The sequence below is a fragment of the Glycine max genome, chromosome 10 (genome assembly GCF_000004515.6).
Source record: "Glycine max cultivar Williams 82 chromosome 10, Glycine_max_v4.0, whole genome shotgun sequence".
NCBI classification, from domain to species: domain Eukaryota; kingdom Viridiplantae; phylum Streptophyta; class Magnoliopsida; order Fabales; family Fabaceae; genus Glycine; species Glycine max.
Window position 1 is genome coordinate 49,942,976 of NC_038246.2, and position 25,057 is coordinate 49,968,032.

Consider the following 25,057-nt stretch of genomic DNA (forward strand, 5'->3'; position numbering starts at 1 on the left):
ATTTCTAGGGTTTTGAATTTTGATTTCAATACTGCTACTATTTTTTAACACAATTTTGGATAGAATTATTGTTTGTTTGTTTTTTCAACAAATATTAATTGTTATTTGGTTCGTTAGTTTTTATTTACAAAAAATTCGAATTCTTTCCTCATTTGTCACCAAAACAATGTTGTATTTCCTTGGATAAAATTATTCTAAAAGATAACTATATTTAATGTTGAAACTTTAAATCGTCCATTCAAATAGAACAATCATATAACAGTTAATAAATATTCAATGTAATTCAGCTTTTGAAAAAATCCTTTAATCAAATAAAAATATAATAATTGTCTAACAAACGCAGATGAAAGTTGAAAGTGAAAATTAACGTCTAACAAACGTTAAGGACCGGTAATTTTTATCTAAACAGTATTTTTCGATGAGCTTTTAGAGCAGTTAGAGTGGAGTTGCCACGCGGTGTATGTGAATATGTGATTGTAAATTGTAATGTTCATAACTTTGATGTGATGGGTTTGGCTGGTTCTATATATCCTTAAATGTTTTAATTTTCACTTTGGGGCTCATATCCCCTCCTAGTATATATACAAAAAATCACTTAATTTTTCAGTTCTATCTTAAATTGAAGCTCTGTTATTTAATTTTAAATTTTTTATTATAAAAATGTCAAGTTAATTTCTTTTAAGATAAAGAAATTATATCTTAAAATAAAATATGGTTATAATTTTTATTTTTCTAATTAATAATATTTATTAGATTTTATTGTCTAAAAAATATTTTAAAAAAGTCAAACCCATTACTTTTCTAGTTTCTTACCATGTACTACTACTGTATTACTGGTAGTTTTTGTCTGCTATGATTGTCAACATAAAAATAAAAGGTCAAGAAAAGGCTCGCCCTTATGAGTTTAGAAAATGTCATTAACTTTAACATAAAAATTATAATAAAACTATACATCGTTTATTAGTAAATTACCCAAAGTCAAGTCGACAGGCAATGGAGTAACTAGACCAATCTCATGCTAGATCTGGTCCTTCTGCTGATTATTTTAAACAAAATCTGAATTCTCATATACTTGTCGATGAACAAAATAAATAAGGAAAACGAAAAAGGATAAAAAGTTGACGAGCTTTTTCTTTTCAAAGATTTTTATTTTAGAAATATTTTTTTTAATGTGAAAATAGAAGGCTTGCACATGTGAACACCTTACACATCAACTTATGACACAATGCCGCATATTTCTCTTCTTTTAGAATCTTGAGTTCATTTTAACTTCAAAAATTAGTTTAAAGAATGAGGATTAATTTTCACTTATATATTTTACTCTGATTTTATTTTTATATCTTACAACTTTGCAAAAGGAGTAAGTGAAAAAGACTTATTTATTATAAATTAGAGACAACACGTGCTTTGAATAATGAAAAAACAAAAAAGGAGAGAGATAAATAAAGTATTTGAAAGAGAAAAATGAAAAAAAAAAAATGGACCATTTATTTAAAAATGTTTTGATTTATCTATTGATGGATGAGTTATAGGTCGGCCTTTCTGCTCATATACGTGACTTTTTTCTTTAAAAAACTACTAACCATTTATTTTTGTGCGCCTAAAGTTCAAACTTTACTTAGATAAACTTGCATGGAAAGGAAGAAGAAGAAAGGGGGTGATAGGGGGAAGGGGTGTGAATGGAAGGAATATTATGTCTCAAACCCCCTCCAGCCAACTTCTTTTAAACCCTATATATTTAAATAGATCAGATTTAAAAAGCTGCACCCAAAAGGTAATATTAATGTGACATACTACTTTCTTATTAAAAGATTATAGGTTGGGAAGTGTTAAATATTAGCTTATATAATTAGAATTGATAATAAATAAATACCTTTAATTATATATAAGATAAATCCTTCTACTTTATTTTTAGCATAAACATGTATTTCAAAATTATATATTTTTTTATAAGTATGTTATGATTTTTTTTAATATAAATGTATATTTTAAATAATTATATTTTACTTTATTTTTTATTAAATAATTATATTTTAATAAATATCCACATCTTCTCACGTATACCCCACACACACAATATATATATATATATATAATTCATAAATATTCACTTAATAGATACCAATATAAGTACAATTTATATAGGTATAATAAAAATAATATTAATCAATAGACTTAATTGCACTTTTTACTCTTAATTTTTTTTTGATGAATTTTACCTTAAATGAAAATTTGTTGTTTTTTATCACCAACTTTTAAAAATTAAAAACTTTACCTTTACATGACCTGACATGCTAACATAATTATATCTGTAAGTCTAATTTTTCTTTTTGGCGAATTATAAGATTTATTTATAAAAAATAAATATTCAAAGTAACCGAGAAATCGAAATTTTGATTTATAAAATATTAAAAATGAATTATAATAATAATAATAATTACTAAAGTATAGTTTTAATTTGAATAAATAAATAAATAATATTTTTTTATTTATAAGAATCAAAAGAGAATATAAAAAATTTAAACTAATTCATGTAATATGTTTAACCAAAGTAGACCTCTTGACCATCAATAATTTAACAGTATGAATAGTAATTTAGATGCCAGAGCGTTTAAATGCATCTAAGGGCCCAAAAAGATTATTGGAGAGAGATTAGAGGATTCTTGCAGGAGATGATCCAGATCCATTCATGAAATAACAGAGTAGAAAATTCAGTAAATAAATAGCCAAACACCTACTATGTTAATAAACCCCTTGATTAATTATAAGGTTGCTGATATTTTGATTAATCTTTGTATCTCTAACTACTAGATCATTCATCCAAACTCTACCTTTTCATGGAAGAAACCAACAAAAAGTCGGATTAAAAATTTATAAAAGCTAGACATCTTTTACCATTGGGAAAGCTCACAAATTGTCGTTTATGGCTGTATGGTAGTTGTTTCAAGTTCTAGCTTTAAGAATCTCCCATTACATCATCATTTGAGCCTCCGGTTGTCATGCTATGGTTGAATTGTTTTTTTATTGGGTAGAAATTTTAAAAATATTAAAAATTTATAACATTCATATATTTTAATCAATCTTTAATTTGATGTGATTTAAATACGGGTTGAATTTAAATTTGATGAAAAAATAAAAAAAATCGAAGAAGCTACCGAAATGGTTTTTGTGTTTCAACTTGATAGATTTTTTTTTTTTTTTTTTTTACATCAATAACCTGATAGCTTGAAAACTACAACTCCTCACCCCTCCACCCATGAGGAATCAATCAAAGGTGATGTTCGGGTGAATATTATTCAATACTTTTTTAGTACCATTGCTAAATGTAAATAGATACTTTTAATTTATTTGGCATTAAAAAGCAATTCCCAAAATGAACATGAAAGGCAACATAATATACCTTTTGTGCTATTTTGAATAAATTTATTTGATACATTGTTAGTATAAAATCGTTTACATAATTAAAAAATTAAAAAAATATCTTAAACATATTGTAAAAATTAATGATATTGAAATATTGGATGATTGTATAATCTGTTTACAATATTAATATATTTTAATTGTAATTAATATGAGAATATTTGGAAAAAATGTGTGATTATACAAGAGTAAAAGATTTGAATATTAGTGTGACATTAATTGAAAAAAATGGAAAAAAAATTGGTTAAAGTGATTTGGATACATAAAAAAGGCTATTTTTTTGTGAAAAAAAGGCTATTAAAATACTAATAAAAAATAAACTACATTGTTTTTAGTGTTGAAAAAAAATTGTCACTTTATTAAACAAATCAAGTAAAGAGATTAAAATTTCCTTATTTTTCATCCTTCTATTTTCTTCCCTTCTCGAATCTGTCTTAATTACTACATACACCGTATTGTTTTTGTGGATAAAAACCACCGAGAGAAAAGGTCATTGTGTTTTTTTCCCGATAAATTATAAAATATGTTAATCTAATAATTGTGTTTTGTCCGTGCACACTAAAGTTAAAATAATGGCTCGTCACTAAAAAAAAAAAAAAAACTGGTCTATATTGAATGGACTTATTTTTTATTTATTACAATACTACTAATTTATTGTTCACCAAAAATTCAACTGGTTTAAATGAAAGCAAAAAAAAATTGTTTCGATAAACTTTTTTAAAAATGTTGTAATATTAATTTATATAAAATACGTGTTTCTATTTGTAAAGTAGAAATTAAAATGATTTTGTAATTTTAATTTTTAAGCAAAAAGCATCTTTCATTTAAAAAAGCATGGAAACTTAATGGGTAAAATAAACAAAAATTGTAGAAAGATGCATCTTTGTGATGCTTATTTTAATTTTGAATGATTTTTATCCATATTCTGAGGAAGGGAATTGAATCCCATGCTCTGCACAAAATATAATTTTTTAAAAGCAAAAAAGAAGCCACGCACTCACACGTGCACCTTCTACTCTGAGCAGCGACTATACATTTGTCCTTCTTCAATGTTCTCCTTCCTCCGATAACTTTCACTATAACCAACGAACACACTCTCACATAACTCTCTCTCTCTCTCTCTCTCTGAGTCCTTCTTCTTCTTCGTCCAGCCAACATGAGCTCAATCGTTCAGGTGCGGAACCTTTCGTTCTCATTAAAGATTTCCATTCTTAATTTTGGATTTGCTTTTCAATCACTTTTTATTTATTGCTGTTTTATTAGGGTTTCTCCAAGTCACTGGCCATGACCATTCTCTCTGAGATCGGTGACAAAACGTTTTTTGCAGCTGCGGTTAGTTTCTACTTTTTTTTTCTAATTCGTTTGTAGATCGTGTAATCGGTTGCAACAGATTAATGGGTCGGTTTCTGTGGGCCTGCGTGTCTGGATTATTAGAGTGATGTTCTGGACTCAAACTAACTGAGATAAACCCTTGTTTGTTAATTTATTTAATAAAAAAATTCGTTATGTTATGTGTCTATTGGTTGAAATTTAACTAAAGTACATAAACGTTTTTTATTGTGAATTTTAGAATATGTATTCAGTTGTGTCTCCTGTTATTTGAATGTAAAGTAAAACGTTTTTAATTGCTCTACTTCTAGCAAACATATGTCGGACGGTCGGAGGCCATGTTTAGTGGAGTGAGTTTGAAGAAATGCTTAGTATTATTCATTTATTATCTCTTTGCATAGCTCTTGACGATGAGAAAGGGCATTGATATTTGTTTTTGTTGTCTCGAGAGTAAAATTAGAACTCTGACTGTTTGATATCATGATTTCTAGATACTGGCTATGCGACACCCTAGACGCCTAGTCTTATCAGGTTGCTTATCGGCTTTGATTGTAAGCATCTTTTCTTCTTTCTCCTTTTTTTTTTTTTTTACTATGCTATCTTTGTTTCTGAAGGTTTCATAATTTGCTTATTGTATGATTTAGTTTTTCCTATTCTTCCTCCTTTTGAGCTTCATAATTCCTTGTAAATTTTGAAAAATCTAGGTGATGACCATTCTCTCTGCTCTTGTTGGCTGGGCAGCTCCAAATCTGGTGAGCACTCTTTGTTGCTGGTCTCGACTAACAATTCTCATCATTATTTGTTTGTTCTTATTATAGAATATAGATACTTAAGGGGTGCTATCCTTCCATCAAATAAACATAGTGTATGTGTTGAGATTTTAGATATTCGGCATGTATGCATTAGAGGTGTTATCTACATCTTGTTTAGCTCTATATTTTTTTTTTGCTCAGCAAAATAGTATATTCGTATATAAAAGCACCAGATGTGCCAGTCCCGTTTACATCATTCTTTGACATGGAAAAGGAACCCCACAAATATGATCTGTCCGGGTATAACTAGCATTAAGTAGACCGGTTACAAATTATTAAGACAATATATGTTGCTAAATAATATGTAACACCCACTCAATACCTGCAGACCCCATCCACCAATTGCTACCTACATGTGTTTACAAATGAAATTCCACAATATATGTTTAGCTCTATATTACTCTTTCTTTTTCCTTGATTTCTGCCTTTAGTAAACTTCGTATAATTCTGCAGATCTCTCGCACATGGACTCATCACATTACAACATTTTTATTCTTGGGATTTGGACTTTGGTCCTTGAAAGATGCTATATTTGAACAAGGGTGATTATTATTTCTCAATCACATCATTTTGCCAATCCTTTTATAATGAAAATAAGTTTGCATCTGAATCGAGACTTTTGGACTCATGTTTAATGATTTCGTTCTATGGACAGGGATGCGGAAGAATTGGCTGAAGTTGAAGCTAAATTGGTTGGTTTGTCACTACTATTTGATTTCTTATTTTAAGTCTTTTTTTTTCTTCTTGACAGCACCATGGTATTGTTATTAGGATAAAGATTGGAAGGCTAGCAATGGAGCTACAAAAAATAGCAATAAGGTAAAATAAAATTTGTGTTGTCTTCATTCTCTGTCTGTCCCCATGTCATACTCTTCTGATATGCATCAAAATGTTAAGTCAGGCTTTAAGGCCATGCATGATCACAACACATATAATGGACCCATTTGGGTAAACAACAGAGTTAAACATTTATACAATAAGATCTTATTAACGATAGCTTATTCATAAGTTTGATTGTGAAGCTTACTGAAATAAGCTAAAGAGAGCTTTTTTCTTGAAACTTACTAAAATAAACTAAACAAAGCTTATAGGAGGTTACAAGCCATTTTACAAACCTACATTAGCTTCCCCAAACACCTTCTATATGTTTTTTCAATAGAACATATTTTGTTTACTTCTTATGATTGTCAAGTGGTTATGAGATCCTTGGAAAATTCTTACAACTACTACAACAGAAACCAAGAGAGAGATTCTTGATAACTAGATTGCAAATAAATTGCTTTATAAATATTTAGTAATTGGATAAGGACTTAATATCTTGTAGGCAAAGCTGCAATAGTAAAATTTACAATTGGATGACTCCCAATTTAACAGCTGGATGAGAATTAAGTAACTTATTTCCAGTCTCTAGTTGATTATGATATTATACTAAAACAGAATTCAAGGATGCTTTATTTTGGTTGTTCTAATACTGTATATATTATGCGTTTTATTTCCCAGGATGATGATGCCACAAAAAAGCATAAACGGTCATTTTTATCTCAGTTTTTTTCTCCTATCTTTTTACAGGTAATAAATTATTAACCATTGTATCTCTATACAGAATGTAGCTGAACACTGAACTGGGTTAAGTTTGATCCCCTTTATCATCTCTATTCTACAGGCATTTTCAATCACCTTTTTTGGTGAATGGGGTGACAAGAGCCAGGTGAGGATATTGCATAGCCACACAAGCTCTTTTATTGTAGTCCGCTTCATCACTTCATTAAGCACACAACTTTTTTCTGTTTCAGCTGGCTACCATAGGTTTGGCTGCAGATGAGAACCCATTTGGTGTGGTTCTTGGAGGGATTCTGTAAGTTTTGACTTTTAATTTTTCTGCCTTTATTCTGGGCTCAACCTATTTCCTTGGGACATTGCCTATTTTTCCTTTGGTTGCCCATGATGGCATATGTTATTTCAATAATTTGTTGCTGTAATTCTCATACATGTGTAATGTGTATATGCCTTGCACATGCATTGTGTTTGTCTAGATGCATAAATATGTATTTAGGATGTGTCACAATCCTAAGGTCCTGCAATTTTGTAGGAGACAAATGTAATTCTTAATTACTTTTCATAGGGGACAAGCATTGTGCACTTCTGCTGCTGTTGTTGGAGGGAAGAGTTTAGCTTCTCAGATATCTGAAAAAATTGTAACAATTTCTACTCCTTTTTATTATCAGTGCTTGTTGTCCATCTGTTTTTTCCCCCCTTGTCTTTTAAATTTTTAATTCAATATTCTGTATCTGAGAAAGTCCTCATGCATCGAGTTTAAATAATTCAAAATTAGTTTCAGACTACAAAAAAAAAATGGGAGTTATGAAAACAGAATATATAAGAATTAATGGAACAGGTGATGGAATAATGAAGAGGATGCAATATGTGAATAAAAATACAACATTATAGCCATGAGTCCTTAGAACACTTTTTGATGTAGTGTGCAATTCTGATTTACTACCATATTACTGTAATATAGCATTAAGCTGAGCCTGTATGTTATCTAAATGTTGTTCTCAATACTTTGCAGGTTGCACTCTCAGGTGGAATTCTTTTCATTGTTTTTGGAATTCAGTCATTCCTCTCTCCAGTTGAATCATGAAGGCTGTGCTATTGGTTAGTGATTATTCATTGTGTTTTTTACAAGACATGTTTAGCAAATATGTTTGTTATTATGGTTGGGGTTGGTTGCTAAAAATGCTCAGCTTCGTGCCTAATCCTCCCCAGGTCATAGATTTCATTATTTCGACCCTTTTGTAGTTTAAAATAAATTTACCATTGTAGGATGACAGCCAAATTCAATATAAACAGTCAACGTGAGTGGATTGTTATGTTTAGACAAACATGTGCCTACACTTAATCTCTCATTATATTCATCCCTTCATCCATTAAATCCACGTGTAAATTTCCAATGCTTGAGGAATGTAATGGACTAGTTTGGGGGAAAAAATTGTCTTTAGTTTCCAAGGTTGTTTTATTGATGTCCCTGGGAAACTGTCTAATGCCATAGAAATGGGAATGCATGCATCTTGGAGGAAGTAATAAAACAAGAAGTAGAGGGGTTGATACTGTTGGGAGGAAAACCATGCTTACTTCAGTTGCTTGTATGCATATGATGTTGACAGTGTTGAATCAATGCCCTTGGGGGTGATCTTTTTGTCCTTGCTTGTGTAAGAGGGGATGAAAAACTTTTCCATCATTGGAGCAGTAGTTCAAAGTGAAACTGGTGGGTCACAACGCATTGTGCACCCAATTTGGGTGCACTTAAGTTATGTACTATAATCTCTCCTTGCAAAGTGGGTAGAACCATCCCAAGTGCTGTAACTTGACTGATTATCACTCGTGATCTTTGTCTCTCACAAGGCTGATCTTTAGTTGTTTCCCCCTAAAGTGTCAAGCACCATTGTACAAGTCTTGCTCCACACCGATAATTTCAACTGTAACAAACTTTTAAAAAAATCCTAGTTAACCGCTCCACCCCAAAATGAAAATTCTTGCTGTTCAATAGTGATGGTGACCTGCCATGACCTCCTATCCCTTGCCAGTATAAAAAAGGATCTTGCCAACCAATGTCAGAAGAACAACATTGATTAAGAAACTAAAAAAGAAAAAAATATTTATTGTGGATATTATAAGAGAAGATAAAAAAAAAATTATGAATGATGTAATTTTACGTCTTTTAATAAAAATATTTTTTCTTTAAGTACATTAGCATGTCCTTAGCATCTGCTTATAAAAGAATGTTTAGAGACGCCATAATCCTAAATAACATTTTTATGTGAGTTTGTTATTACAGTTGGATGATGTCATGCTACCAAATTGATGCCCGACAAGTAGTTATTTTTTCGTATTAGAGAATCAAAGCTTCGGAAGGTGTTTCTCCATGCGAAAAAGATTGAACATTTTTCATTTATAAAGAAAGCAAAAAACCGAATTGCTCAATTTGGCAATGAATAGACAATTGGTTAGGTCATCCATAATTTGATGAAGTAAAAAATTAATTAAGAATTAATTGTAATTGGGTAAGAATTAATGGCATAAAACAATTGTAAAATAAATTAAACTTTATGAGACTTAGGTATATACAATTATTGTTTAGTTATTTTATCGTGAATTTTTTATCTTGTAGAATAAGAAATACGATTTTTTGAATTAATTTAAAATTTATTTAACTTAATTTTCTTATAATTTTTATGTTGGTTTATTATCTAATATATAATAGTTGAACTATTGAACTATGAATACTTTCACTAGAACAACGGTCAGTGTAGTTTAAAATATTGGTATTGAATTATAACTTAAAAAAAATAAATGGTTAATATTGTGATGCAAACATGCACGCATAAAGAAATATAAATTATAGCAGAGAAATTAAAATTTACAAAAAATCAACTAATTATCATAACTTCACGCTCTTTTTTTTTTTAACCGCAATTCACTTTAAAAGTCAAATTTAATTTTTTTCGGATGTCTGCAGGACGCTTAAACTCCAATCATTTTCGTAAAAAGCTGTAAAAAAAAAAAAAAAAAAAACTCCAATCATTTTCGTGAAAAGTAAGAATCTCATCTAAAGAGGTTTGAATGTCTTAAATCTTAATGGACAAATGCAAGTACTCCAAGTTGATATGCAAATAGGATAAATTGGGATGAAGGAAACGGATCACAGCTTTATAAATTGGTTGTAACCGATATTAACCGGATCGTGACGTATTTTTAAATTTTAAGGATTATTTCGTTCAAGTTCATTTTGAAAAAATGGATATTTTTTTAACTTTTTGAAAGAGTTTCTGAAAATAAAAATATTTTTAAAAATAAAAACTGACATTTTTTGGGCTTGGGGATAAATTACCTTCGGATTAATTTTGTTCGGCGCAACTTCACATAATAATGATAATATTTCAAATTTATAATTCTTTAATTAAGTTAGGCATAATTTTAATATTTCTTTGTTGCCTTAAGATAATATTATTTTGATATGGCTCATTTGGAAAGATAGTTATCAGACATCTTTAGTGTTAATATTTGCATTTTAAAAAAATTTATGAAGTCGGTAGAGCTGAATATTGTTGATGAGAGTCTTGAATAATTGGTGTAAGATTGTGTATCTCTTTTTTTCTTTTATTTTTTTACGGTAAATGTAACATTGTGTATCAAAATTTTATAATTACACATTTTTATTTTAAACATGAGTTGACTTAGTAGCAATCCAATGGCCAATCAAACTTATCTAGTCAAGATTAACCCAAAAAAAAAAAGTTAATTTAAACACGAAATTGCTATAGAGGAAATTGAGATTCCTATAACAAGGGATATAGATTATTGACTGCAGGATCTTACGATCCAATGGTTTAAATATTTTTGTGTTAATATTCTATTAACTTTTTAAAGTATGAACGATAAGAGTTTAGGGTGAAGATTTTGTTTCTTGACTGCAGCGAATCCTATTCCTTAAGCAACCCCTAAAGTCCTAACACAATAGAAGAAAAGAAGATACCACAGAATCTCTCCATAATAGTAACAACCACCTCTGCAACACATAGCAGATATAATAAAGAGAATGAGGGCGCCAAATTCGCACGTGCTCCTCATAGATCTCCCACTTCATATCCTCCCTCCGTCCCCCACGCTTCCCTAGAAACGGAATCCCATGTACGGCTTCGCCGGAGATTCGCCGCCCCTCCGATCGCTTCTACGGCTCCTCTCCATCGACGTCTCGCCCGGAGGACCTGAACCTCTTCCTGGAGCTGCTCCCTCTGACGTTGCGGAGGGAACTGTATCTCCACACCGAAATCGGAGGCCTCATAGAGGTCGTCATGGATTTGGGTAGAAAACCTCTGGCACGGTTCCCTTCCGGTGATTGGGTCATCTCCGAACAACCCATTGCGCAAGAGGATTTACGCCATGCCATTTCAAAGGTAATGAATTTTTATTGTTGTGTTAGTTACTTAGTTTAGCTGTGATGACTGATGTGTGATGATTGGTTGGTTGGTTTTAGGTTGGTGAGTTTTCTGATGACAACAGGTCAGGTATTGATAGGTCTTTGCATCGGATAAGTGCGATTCGGAATCGGAAAATGCAAATCATTGGGCTTACTTGTCGTGTGGGTCGAGCTGTGGGTGGCAGTGCTGAAATCATCCGTGATTTGGTTGAGGATGGAGGTTCTATCTTGGTCATTGGACCTCCTGGAGTCGGTAAAACAACCTTAATCAGGTCAACATTTTCACTCTCTCAATTTATTATTTCGTCGAAACGACTTGATTATAATTAACCTACATTAATTAGGATGTCAATGCGGATATATAAGGTTGGTTGACTCGATAAGAAAGAAGGGAAGGAGGGAAAAGTCACGGATTTCATTCTTTGCTAATAAAAACTAACAATCTAATAATTCACATTTACTCATAAAAAAAATAAAAATTAGAATGACAATGCATTCACAGTATACAAGTTTATTTACCTTGTTAATGCATTAGGTGGTCAAAATGAGTTGATTATTATTAGTCTGTTTTTTAGACTGTTATCCAATAATTGATTGTTATGTATGATATGTTTATTGACTTCTATAATAATTAACTTAAGTTATACTTGGGATGATTTCTGATTGATTAACGGTGTAAAATCTTTTCATTGACATTGTGTGAAAATCAAATCCGACTTTTTCTATTCTAGACATCTTTAGCCATTTTTTAGGTGCCTTTTTACTTGATTTGCTTGTCTGAAGAAGGAAGCTTTTTCTTGTGCAGAGAGATTGCTAGGATGCTGGCTGATGAGTTCAGGAAGCGTGTTGTAATAGTGGATACCTCTAATGAAATTGGAGGTGATGGAGATGTTCCTCATGCAGGAATAGGCAGGGCCAGGAGGACGCAAGTTCCAAATGTGAATATGCAGCATGGTGTTAGTACAAATCTCATTCATTTTTGTGTTAGTTGATTACTTCTTATACGAAGGGTTTTTAAATAATTTACAATATTCTGTGACACCGTTTATGTGTATTTTATGCAGGTTATGATTGAAGCAATTGAAAATCACATGCCTGAAACCATTATTATTGATGAAATTGGAACGGAGCTTGAGGCATTGGCAGCCAGTACTATTGCTCAAAGAGGAGTTCAATTGGTTGGAACGGCACATGGAATGACCATTGAAAACATAATAAAAAATCCTTATCTTCAGATTCTTGTTGGTGGCATAGAGGTGCAAAGTTGCACTTTTAATTTTCCTTTCACTTTTATGATTTATAATCAATAATGATTAATTAAATGCACTCCTCTGTTTTGGCCCCCCTCTTCTTTCTCAAAGTGAATCGGTCTTAAATTTTTGAACCACATACAAATGGAATGTGTAGTGCTTTCCCACATTTGTAATATTATTGAATCATTTATTTGAATAGAGCGTGACCCTTGGAGAAACTTCTGATTTAACTAACAATGATATCACGAGTTCTGAAATTGAATCTAGTAAGGATGATAAAGACCATCCACGTACTTGGTCCACGAACTGGAGTACCAGTGTACCTGTGATGACGAGGAGTTCACGAATGCAAGTTTATACTTATAAGGTAAGTTTGAGGTTGCATGTGATGGATAGAGTCTTGAGTGATTGGAAACTTTATCATGATTCCGAAACTTTAATAACTCTATCATTTTCCAGTTGCATAGATTTCAAACTCGAAAGAATAGATTGCCCAAAATATTTTTTGAGGCTCTTCTTTTTAATCAGCATTGTTTTCTTGTTGAATGAGTACAGATTCTTGAAGCTGATCTACTACAAGTTGCAAAGGTAATGGGGCTTGAAGATGTAATAGATGTGACTGATGACATTGGAACTGCTGAAGCAATTCTAGCATCCAGTTCTGAGATCCGACAAAACCCATGGATCCGTGGTGTGGCAAAATTCCATCACGTACCTGTATTTGTTATCAAGGTGCCCTCTTGCTGCATCTTTAGCTATTCTTCAATGTAAATCTCCTTATGTCTTATGACAAACTTTTGTTTCTTTCAGTCCAATACCATGGCACAAGTGGTCAAGGCAGTGCGCATGATCCTTGGGCTAGAATTCTTTGGCCCTACACCAAAGAAGGCATTAAATGAATGTTTGGATATTGAAATCGAGGATGATGAACCTAAACGAAAACCATCTTTGGAAGAGATTGATGCCTTGGAGGTACACACCCTTCACATTTATTTAATTAGTATTTGATTTTACTAAAATGTATGTTGGGTACTAGTAGTCCAGCAATTGATTTCTGCGCTTAACTGAAAGATGGTGCACTTGACAATTGATTTAATGTCTGGCTTTCTGAATTGGAGGCCATTTCCCATATACATTGCATTCATTCATATGAAGACAAAACCTAGAGTATCATATCCACTATCTAGAATAAATAATATATGCATTGTGAAAAAAGTTTACACTCTTATTCAATCATAAACTATTATGAATGATAAGTTTCTGACTTTTATAATAATTATTTTAAAAATTATTGATACCATAAATAATTTCTGATTAAACTGACCGTGTAAAATTATACACTAATTATACATGTCTATTAAACTCTTATATCTAAACCTCTATAGCATTGACATTATTTTAATTTCTTTTACTTGGCTGGCAGGAGGTCAGGCTTGCAATAGAGTACATTGTGATTCCTGGTGGAGAACCTGTGGAACTTCTTCCTAGACGCTCTGAAATTATTGCCCGGCAGCTTGAACTCGTTCAAAGTTATCAGTTGGCTGCTGAAAAGTCAGGTAGCGATCAGAATCCCAGGTTGCAAATTCTTCCCTTGAGGCTAAATACAAAAAAACCCTCTAAATCTACTATTGGCCGTAAGAAAACAAGTCCTACCTCAATGTCTACTGGTGACAGCGGCAATGGCATCAGTGTCACCAAGGCTTCCTATTTTTCCTGAATAATTCAAATTCTTTCCCAATTCTAACATATTTCACTTCACTGGTTTGTACATGTATGATGCATATGTAACATGTACAGTCATGCAAGTGGTGTAAATAATTTATTTATAGCCTAAGAAGAGCTTGTAGCTCAATTGGGGTGTGACATTTATGACGGAAGTTTGATCCTCCGCCAAGCTACCCCTTCTTGTTTCAAGGTATATATATTGAAAAAATCAATCTACATAAAATGTAATATTTAATTATTTTACTCCTCCAATATATTTCAATTTATAATGGTACGCATATGTATTTGTTCGTTAACTTGTGTAGCTGGAGCATTAAAAATACAGAAACACTAAATATATAAATATGTTCCAAGTTAATCGCTTTAAAAGTTGTGAAATGCTTTTGCTTTCTGTTTTGTCATGTTTTTCTGTTAAGTTCGTTGACGGTTAGACTACTAAAAGAACTCCAAGGCCAGCTTACTAATTTAGTGATTATTTGTGCCATTTGGTTAATTAATATTTTATGAGTCCTACTGTTTGAACATCGAATTTTGAATATAGGAATTGACACTGTATATGTTTACTTATATTTCTTAATTTTTTTACGTTATATATATACATATATATTGACAGGGTCGTATATATATATATATATATATATATATATATATATATATATATATATATTTAAAAAGTGTATTACCGATATTAAAGGACAAAAAATTGTTGTCTTTATGTTAAAATACGAAAATGGTTCCTCGTTTTCTTTAACCATCATTTAGATAATTTTCTCCGTAACCACGTATAGAAGGAAAAAAAATATAAACTATTTCATAAATCAAAATTAGTTTATACATAAGTTAAAATTAACTTTTTTGATGAAGCCAAAATCATTTAGCTTCTTCAAAAAGTTAATTTTAACTTGTGCTTAAAATATATTTAGTTTATAGGATAAATCTATTTTTTTCCTTCTTTATTAAGAAACTTATTCAAATAAGGCTTAATCAATGATGATTTTAACCAAAGGTTATTTTTTGGTACATTTCAACTTTTTTGGAACAAAACCAAAGGGATTTGTTGTTTAATGTTCATAAAAAATAGTAGAAAAAATGAAAGAAAAAATAATAATAAATGAGATATTTTTAGGCTATTTAGTAGGAGAAAAAATAAAAGAAAAAAGATAAATATCTTATGGTTCTAAACACAATACTAAAAAAGGATCTGAGACATGTTAATAGAAAAAAGGTGTTTGGAAAAAAAATCATTAAAGAAATTAATCAAATTCTTTAGTAAAAATTAGTCTTTGAATAGATTGAAAGATATTCCATATTAATAACAGGATAAAAAAAAATGGTGAAAGAACTTTTTTCTGTATATTTTTTTCCGGTTGTTGATTTCCTTCTTCGCTCTAAGTAAAAAAAAATAAAAAATCACAAATTCACAAAGTGTTATCACAAATTGCTTCAATTCTTGAAAATTCTAGATAGTCCTACATTTTATAGAACTATCTTCTCTACTGTGACTTAATTATATTTGCATATATCCATACAATTTACAGATTAATTTAGCACTTGCTTTACCTTGAGTAAAATTGTTTTTGTGGAAGATATCTACAGTAAACTAAAATTATACTTCACGCAACCAATTATTTTTTTCAAAAAAAAAAAAACAGACGTGCATGTTTATAAATTAGGCTGTATTTGTGTTTAAGGTTGTAAAATTATTTTGTGGAAGTTGAAGTAGGTGTTACTAATGGTAGCCTAGGCTCTGCGTTTTTATCCTCAGATGATGCAATTTTATGATTTATGCACGTAAGCACGTTTACAATACGTTTCCAAACACGTTCAGTTTCTTGCAACAATGTGTGGACAGTACTTATTTTATTTTATTTTGTTACAGTACTTATTATTTTATATTTTTTTGACAAAACAGTACTTATTATTTATTTTCAGCTCACTTTCATTAGCGAATATCTATAAGATACTGGATATTCGAATCATGTCATATAACATAATTTAATATCATATCATATTTACATCATAAATATTTTTTTTTTATCAATTTAAAGCTTTTATGAAATAAAATAATATTACAAATGATATATCAAATTTATTTATATATTTTGTATTAATTAATTAGTGAGAAAGTATTACATATATATATATATATATATATATATATATATATATATATATATATTATTAATTATGCACTTATTTAGTGAAATATTCATTATGAATAATGAAAAATATATTTTTTCTCATTTTAAAATGTTTTTTAGAAATCATAATACATACTTAATAAATATAATTGTAAACAAATGGATATTTACAAAGTAGATATTTTGATATCCATATCCACCGAATGAATATTCATATTTTATCCTCTCTTTTTTTTATTTATAGGAATTCATATTGTATCCTATTAAGTACAAATGATCTGTATGGATCTTTACAATTTACAAACGTGAGTATTCCCTATCTTTACTCTTTCTTCTCATTCTTTGGATTTTAAAAAACATTCTCGAAATGTAAAACTTAAATAACTATATTTATAACTTTATCTTTTATCATTTGAATTTTTAAAAAAATATTATCACAAATATTTAATATTAACGTGTTTATAATCCCTTCCAGTTATAGTTTTCTCAAATAGTATCATTTCTCCAAACGTAGGATAGACCTTGAAACAAACACGGCCTTAACACTCAAAATAAAACAGTTTCATTTTTGCGTTATCGTGGAGTTCAACTTCGAGGGTTTCCTTCACATCTCTGTAATTTCCATTTCCACAGTTACTCTTGTGTAAGTATCTCAAAATTCAAGTTGCAGAAGATTTCTTCGCCCTGCAATTTTGTTCTATTAACATTTAAACCGTCGGCATTTGGATTTGTGTGGTTCAGGAATTAGCGAGATTTGAAGCGAGTGATGGCTGCGAAGGAAGAGAATCGAATATTTGTTGGAGGTTTATCCTGGGACGTTACGGAGCGTCAACTCGAGCATGCCTTTGCTCGTTACGGCAAAATTCTCGAATGCCAGGTACTCCTTTCTCTTCCAATTTCAAACAGAAATGTTTCCACATTTTAATATCAAACTATTTAATTACTATGAAAAGGGGATCTTGTTTCTTTTGTTTTTCGTGATGTTAGATATGCAATTTCTCGAAGTAAAAGTGGAAGGGGCATTTTTTATTTTTTATTTTGTATCTGACGTTTTAATTGAATCTAACTGCGTATCAAAATAAATGATAATTTTGTATGATACTATTTTGAAGAGATCCTTTTCTGTGCCGTTGTGGTCTCTAATTAAGGATTGGGGCGATTGCAAGGCCTGGTTTTGGCTGAGTCTACTGCTTAGCGATTTTTCTTTTTTTAAAAAAAATTCATGTGTTTTCTGGGTGAAGTTTTTATGATAGGATAGGATTCTGTACTATTTATTTTTTATTTTTTGTCTTTCTGGATTGCTGGTTGTGAATCTTGTGATCTTTGAGATGCTGCAGATGGAATTTTTAAAAGATGTTTTACCAGAATGGTTTCTTCGTGGCTGAAGCTCATTTTTTTCAATTTTCTGATAAAATGATAGCTTGTGGTAGTAACTGTAGAGCTAGAGCTGGAGATTTGTGTGGTTTGGATATGTGGAATTTGGTGCAAGGAAGGTAGTTAAGCCAATATCAGTCTGACCTGTCTGCTATTTGGCAGAGAGATTTGCTGTCCTTATGATTCTTTAATAAAATCATTGTAGTTTGGAATGGGTATTTAGCTTTATGATTGGGCTGACGAGTCACAAGTGGAGACAGAGAGAGAGATAGTTAATACCATAAAATGGTTTTTGGAGTTTTTTTTTTAATACCTGTTTTGTATGGCTCCACAGATCTATGCCTTGATTGCATGATTAATAAACTGAGAAGTACATGACACTTGTTTGATTGAGTTACACAATTCTTTTGGGTAAAGAAATTTTTTTCCTGTCCAAATCCAAAGTCCAAACTAAAGAAGCCATGTCTTGTCTGTAAATTGGCTTCCCTCTTATTCTAGTAGTAAATCTATTACATGATGGCAATGGTTACCAGTGGCATATATAAGAAACTTATTATGCTGGACATTCCTTCTTTTGCTTCTGTCTCTAATCAATTATTGTCCAATATGATTGTAGGAAATTAGAAAAAGGACATTAACGACTGCTATCTCACATGAAGCCTTTTCAATTTTTGTTGTCCCTTGATATTTTGATATGCTATGGAAACTGCTTATACCCGTTTCTTTAGTTGTAGAAGCATGGGCAACAGACGTGCCATCTTATATACTGACAATGCATTTGGTAAGGTGTCATTTCTTGTGGTCCTGAAATTTGGAAAGATTCAGATACTTCATACGTAATGCAGTTCCCAAGGAAGAAAGTAATGTACTCTCTGTTTTTAATGGAAATGAGAATTCCCCACTAACTAATATTGTTCCCTTCAAAGTATAGATAGAACCATTTCAATGGGCTGTGATTGTGTGGTGCTCAGTAGACCAGCTAAAGTGATTTGTTATGTGAGTTCAAGAAGTCTTTCATATTTGCATCAGTTGAGCAACCCAACTTGCTGCACCTTTGGCAGTTTTCAATAGTTTCTCATAGCAATGTAAAGTTCAGGTGTTTGGATATTGTTGTGTCTGGTTGATGTCAACGCTCTTGTAACATATTCTTGTAAATACCCAAACTGCGTATGACTCTACACCATCAAGTTCTGCATCATTACGGGTCCTGTTAGTACTTAAGTGCTGCAGAGCTCAAAATTTTCAATCTGAAGCATTGGGATCATAGGCAATTGCTGTTCAGTTAGTGAGTTCCTCTCTTCTTTATGAGATACTGTGTCTCACCAGTTGATCTGCCTATTATAGCTAACAGTGTTGAAGGTTGAATGAATGCCTTTGATTTAGTCATTACTTTCTTCTACTTTGGAATAGAGTTCATTGGTTGGAGATGTTTTCTTTGGTTTTGAATGGCCGTGATTTTGTTGGTGTGCTCTTAGATAAAGAATCCACAGCTGCATAAGAATGATTTTCTGCTAAAATGCTGGTGTGTTGTTGGATAAGTCAGTTAAGAGGCGGCAGAATTACCTAGAGTGGTAGGCATATAATTGCAGTGTAGTCAATGTTATGCATTCATCTCCCATGTTGCTCAGTATTGTTGCCACATAAGATTGATTTTTTTTTGCATCTGATGAGGTGAATAAATCACAGAATGTAGCTGAATTGCTCAAGAAATGAAAGCATGATCTCCATAATGGAATGCTGTGAATGCCTGTCTTGCATTCTGTCTTTCAGAATTATGGAAAATTATTTGCTGGCAGAGTTTTTGTTATGAAGATATATACAATGTGAAACTCATCATAAAATTGGGGTTACGACAAAATGATCCGGTGACTGTTGAAGTGAAAGCCCTACAGTTGGATTTTTGTGATTATTCATCTGTGGCTACATATCGTTGTAATGTTAATTCTTCTGGGTCGGAAAATAATAGTTCCTAATATAAGTGCTTTTTTTTCAAATAAGTCAGATGCTAAGAGTATGTTTGAGGAATTAGATTGTTAAAGGTCATTCATGAAGTCATGAACCAGTATGGAACATGCTGAAATTCTAGCTCAGAATGTGGAAGTAATTGTTGTAAGAGATGTTTGTTGTCAAATATGGACTTGGAATTCCTCTGAATGGCTTAGCTATATGAAAACCATTCTGGTGCTTTATCATTGTAACACAGAAGTAAGTTGCCTGATTATAAGTTTTGCTTTTTAATTAAATGCTGTTTGTATCTAGTAAATAAAATACTAAAACTTAACTTGCAACACAAAACTTTCTTCAGTCATATGTTTCCATTTATTTATGGATAATACTTTGTCCGAACTGAATGCCCATTTCAAATATTTTTTTTTTTAATTCTGTTCCTGTAAGAATCATTTTATTGACCATCAGCAATTTGGAGTAATGATTATGCTGCAATTGTGTGACTTCTTTCTTATGTTTTTATCTATTTAAGTTTGGGTGGTGGGTGATGGGTTAAGCCTTGTTGAATTGAGAATGACCCCCAGAAATATCTGAGATTATTTTCAGAGATGGAGTCTGGGCAGTAACTCACAATATTAAGAATATATATCAGGCAACATTAATCAATGATGCTCGAGTGTTGATTAGAAATTGTTAGATCAACATTGTGGTCAACTAGGCTCCAGCTTTTGTAGTTGAAATCTTGTAAATTGATACTTTTGTGACTGTTAACAAGAAATCATTAGCTACAACAGTTTCTTTTAGGCCCCCAGTTTGTCCAAGCAATTTGTAAAGAGGGCCTTTTTCTTTTTTTGGCTTTGTGTGGGCGGAGAGTTCACCACATGATGGTCAATGTGCACTTTTTATTCTTTTTGCGACATGAGAGCTATTTTGACCTGTCTTTTACTTGTCTTCTTTTTATCCTCATCTTGTTTTTATGATGTGGTTCTATTTTACTGGTTTTCTAATGAACTTTGTCAGGGAGTAGCTTCATATATGCTGCAGTTTCTTCTACTAACTATAGTAGCTTGGTATTTCTCATTTATTTGTGCTGACTTAGCTATCTATCCATTGCTGGTAGACATTTTGTGTGTTCTCAATTAATGAGTCTTACAATAATGGCTATACAGTGGTCATTTGCATCAAAAGAAGCATTGGTATTGTTCATCCTCATAAATGCAATAAAAAATTGTTAGCATTAGTTGTGTGAATTGCTATTACTTAGCATGTGGTTCTCAAGTGGTGCTTCCTGTAGATCATGATGGAAAGGGATACAGGCCGTCCACGTGGATTTGGGTTTATCACATTTGCAGACCGTAGGGGAATGGAGGATGCAATCAAGGAAATGCATGGACGGGAAATTGGTGATCGTATCATCTCAGTCAACAAAGCACAGCCCAAGATGGGGGGTGATGATGCAGACCAAGGTTACAGAGGTGGCTACTCATCAGGTGGTAGGGGAAGCTATGGTGCTGGAGATAGGGTAGGACAGGATGACTGCTTCAAATGTGGGCGTCCAGGGCATTGGGCCCGAGATTGTCCTTTGGCAGGAGGTGGTCGTGGTCGGGGTGGTAGTTCATTTCCTTCACGTCCTAGGTTTGGAGCTGCTGGTGGACATGGGGATCGCCTGGGTGGTGAACGTGATCGATACGTTGATGATCGGTATGATGGAGGACGTTATGGAGATAGGGATCGTTTTGATAACCGTGACTACAAATATGGCAGCCGCGACCGCTATGCTGGTGACAGGTATACAACTATACATATGTTTGTGGTTGTTATTAAATTACTGCTCTGGTGGTGCTTTTGCCATTTTTCTAAAAAAAATAAATTCTTACTTCATTTAATTGATAATATGGCAATTACAAAGACTCTGATTGCATAAAGACTTGATCTGATGATCACTTAATCTGATTTGCCTTTGAGTAGTATGTGTTCTTTCTTCATAAATAAAATGGAGCAGTACCTTTATTGGATATTCCATGAGTTCTATGTATTTATCATTGTCACCATATTTATTAATGAAAAACTGTGTAGGTATCCAACCAGTGGAGATCGATTTGCAAGTGATCGATATGGCGCTGGCTCAGACTACCCACAAAATGGTTATGGCAAGGAAAGAGGGTATGACCGGTACAGTGGTCCACGAGGAGGTGCTGATAGGTATGGAAGTGGAATGGGAGGTCGAGATGAAGGAAGGAGTTATAGGGGTAGACCTGGTCCATATGACCGCCCAAGCAGGGGTTCTCGTTCATCACTTGATCGCTACTGATTTCTACTGCTGATGTTTTTAACGGGAAATCCAAATGCAGAAGCCACATTAGAGACCTAGTTCTTGTTCTTGTTACGTAGGACATCCTGTTTGGGACAACTGCTACTGCTAGATTGTAGTTTCATAGATTGTGGATTTCATAGTTTGTTTCCTTATTTAGATCGTGCCAATCCCTGTTGATTTTTCCCCCGCGTTTGCTTGACGCTTTGACTAACTTCCCTAATGCAAGTAAGCATGATTTATCGCTGCATTCCAAACTTTTCTTTGTCAGGTATAAGTGTTCACCCAGGAAGAGTACACAGGTGAAAGGGGCATGTGTTTATTGAAATACGTAGAATTGGTATAACTCGTCATTATTTTCGGGCTTAATTCTTGACTCAACATTTTTTGTCAATAACCACTCATTTTCAATATTTGGTTGAAAAATATATTTAAGAGCATTAGAAGTAGGTTAAAAATTTGTTCTTTGGCCACAAAAAATTTCATTCAAACCTAGCCCTGTTTACCCACTACTAATATAACATCCTGTAAAAGAATTTATAGCATGTGAGGCTAAAGTCCGAAAGATTTAAAATTTAATAAAATTAGCTTTTTTTGGTCCAAATTAAAATCATTTTTAGAAGATATTATTAATGGGTGTAACTTAGGGTATGATTGGACTTAATTCCTCCTTAATGTGGCAGGTTACTTTTAAGTAAAGGCCAATGAAAAGTTTGTCGATCTAACTCCTTTACGTAAAGTAGAATTGAATATACAAATTAATTAAAAAGAAATAAGTCGTATTTGACTTCTTTTTATATCAATATTTGACTTTTAAGTTAAAGAACTATATTATAAATAGGCATGGCAATTTGTTAAAAAAAAAAAAAATAGGCATGACAATTAAAAATTAAACATGTGGATACCGTTAGATCCCACTTTTAGTTGGACGGGAAAAATTCACTTTGATTAAGGTTGGGATCAGATTTTTTTCCGTTTGAGAAAGCGATGGTGGGAGTAGGGTCGAATATGTCACTTTTCATCTCACACTTGTTCTCGTACTGGTTCCGCTATCTATATTTTTATAATTATTAATAATATAATCATGCATTTATATTTAATTTTATTATTATATATTATATGTAATTGTTAATTACGTAATTATTTTATATTTTACTTTTATAATTACTAAAATATAGAATAATTATTTTAATAGTTAAATAAATAATATAATACTAATTATAAAAAAATTAAAATTTGTACATTTAACTAAAAATATAATTTAGTTTTTAAATATCTCCATCTTATTATTCTTTATTAAATTATATATATATATATATATATATATATATATATATATATATATATATTGATTTATTTAAAATATAATAGCAATTATTTTAAAATAATATGAGATGGATTTTCCACATGTTTCTTCAAATTCGATAAAATATGATGGAAATGAAATTTGATTATATTCTTTTACCTCATCTTTGATAAATTTGCACCTGAATCCGCTTGGCCTTTTTCAGAGACAGGGATGGATATAGATAAATCCGTCCTTGACCCAACCTTTTTTATCCCTAATTATAACAATGATAAAAGAAACCAGAAAAGGTGTACAAAAAATGAACGCGTTTGTTAAATAAGGGGAAAAATAATAGTTTTAGCAATTGAAAGCACTGATTATTGGAATAATTGGAAATTATATTTGTGAATGCATGATTGGCATGTGTCACATTTTGCTTCATAGCAGACTGGTCTTCCTTTTTTGATGGGATAGTAACATTTGGCGATTGTTTTTAACTTTTATTGCTCCAGAAATGTTATATTTTAAATTAGTTTTTGAAAAGGTTGAAATCTTAACACTTTCAATTGCTAAGGCATAATATTTCGAAAATCAGTTTTAAAAGAAAATACTTTTAGTAAAAAAATTCAAACACACGTGTGAATAGAAAAAAAGTTGTGGAAATAAAATCATCTGCTTTATTAGTCATGGAATGGATTGGGATCATATTATGGCTTGACTTCTCCCTCCCATTTGGATATTCCGAGATGCAAGTTGACTTTAAGGAAACCCAAGTAAGCTCCAATTTCGTAGTCACTCAAATAAAGAACTTTGAATTTCATTTCCTAATAAATAATTAGCCTTTCATTTATAACAACCAATTTTTGTGCCAACAAAGGTTATTCTTATGATAAGGATAAAACCCAAGTCTATAGATTTGAATCTCGTTGGCCATATAAGGATTTTGTTAATAGATAAGTAATAAATATATCTTTGAGCATTTTGAAATATTTTAACCCAATTAAACCCTCAAAATTCAATCCACTTAAACTTTAGTTTAACCAAAAAAAATAAAAATAAAAATAAATCCTGATATTTTATACGCAGATTTAAATGTGCTCACCTCTTGTGTCAGTGTGTCTTTATATAATGATTTGTCGTATCGTATTTCTTTCATCTAGAACTAGAATGATTAATTTCTATTTTACTTGCTGATTTGAATGAGCTCACCATATTACTTAGATAAAGAATAAAAATGCAAGCATACATCATCGTGACCAAAAATAAATAAGCTCTTAGTAAAACTTTTGGTATGTAACGCTACTTAATAAAAAAAAACCAAGTCCATTGTTTGTCGGTTTGTCTACACATGCCAATTGTGTTCTGTACTAGTGCTTATCCATTTCTTCTGGAAATAACTAATGCATTAAATATGTCACAAACTACTAATTGGGTCCATGTTTGCGTGGGAACGTATCCACGATGCATTCTTTGACCAGCC

General features: G+C 31.6%; 3 protein-coding genes across 12 annotated transcripts; all 3 read left to right on the forward strand.

Moving 5' to 3' along the window:
- Positions 1–4,345: 4,345 nt before the first annotated feature.
- On the forward strand, positions 4,346–11,161 carry LOC100527455 (GDT1 domain-containing protein). 9 transcript variants are annotated; one of them, XM_041005556.1, is made up of 13 exons: positions 4,346–4,594; positions 4,684–4,752; positions 5,241–5,300; positions 5,454–5,501; positions 6,015–6,103; positions 6,217–6,253; positions 6,333–6,380; positions 7,062–7,130; positions 7,225–7,269; positions 7,355–7,416; positions 7,684–7,756; positions 8,131–8,216; positions 11,036–11,161. In XM_041005556.1, the coding sequence occupies exons 1-12, from the start codon at positions 4,577–4,579 to the stop codon at positions 8,200–8,202; spliced, it is 690 nt and encodes a 229-aa protein (XP_040861490.1). In that variant the 5' UTR covers positions 4,346–4,576; the 3' UTR covers positions 8,203–8,216; positions 11,036–11,161. The 9 variants fall into 9 exon arrangements, with proteins under 9 accessions (XP_040861490.1, XP_006588417.1, XP_014618016.1 ...); XM_006588354.4 differs by lacking the exon at positions 11,036–11,161 and adding an exon at positions 9,397–10,784; XM_014762530.3 differs by lacking the exon at positions 11,036–11,161 and adding an exon at positions 8,611–8,959.
- On the forward strand, positions 9,838–14,754 carry LOC100786624 (protein SEEDLING PLASTID DEVELOPMENT 1). Its single transcript, XM_003535684.5, has 9 exons — positions 9,838–9,861; positions 11,192–11,515; positions 11,596–11,810; positions 12,344–12,494; positions 12,603–12,794; positions 12,991–13,158; positions 13,347–13,523; positions 13,602–13,763; positions 14,215–14,754. Exons 1-9 carry the CDS (start codon positions 9,838–9,840, stop codon positions 14,506–14,508), a joined length of 1,707 nt encoding a protein of 568 aa, XP_003535732.1. The 3' UTR covers positions 14,509–14,754.
- Positions 14,755–17,141: 2,387 nt separating this feature from the next.
- Positions 17,142–22,539, forward strand: LOC100776333 (glycine-rich RNA-binding protein RZ1C). 2 transcript variants are annotated; one of them, XM_003536647.4, is made up of 4 exons: positions 17,142–17,300; positions 17,399–17,534; positions 21,273–21,766; positions 22,055–22,539. In XM_003536647.4, exons 2-4 carry the CDS (start codon positions 17,424–17,426, stop codon positions 22,287–22,289), a joined length of 840 nt encoding a protein of 279 aa, XP_003536695.1. In that variant the 5' UTR covers positions 17,142–17,300; positions 17,399–17,423; the 3' UTR covers positions 22,290–22,539. The 2 variants fall into 2 exon arrangements, with proteins under 2 accessions (XP_003536695.1, XP_014618910.1); XM_014763424.2 differs by lacking the exon at positions 17,142–17,300 and adding an exon at positions 18,648–20,236.
- The last annotated feature ends 2,518 nt before the right edge of the window (positions 22,540–25,057 follow it).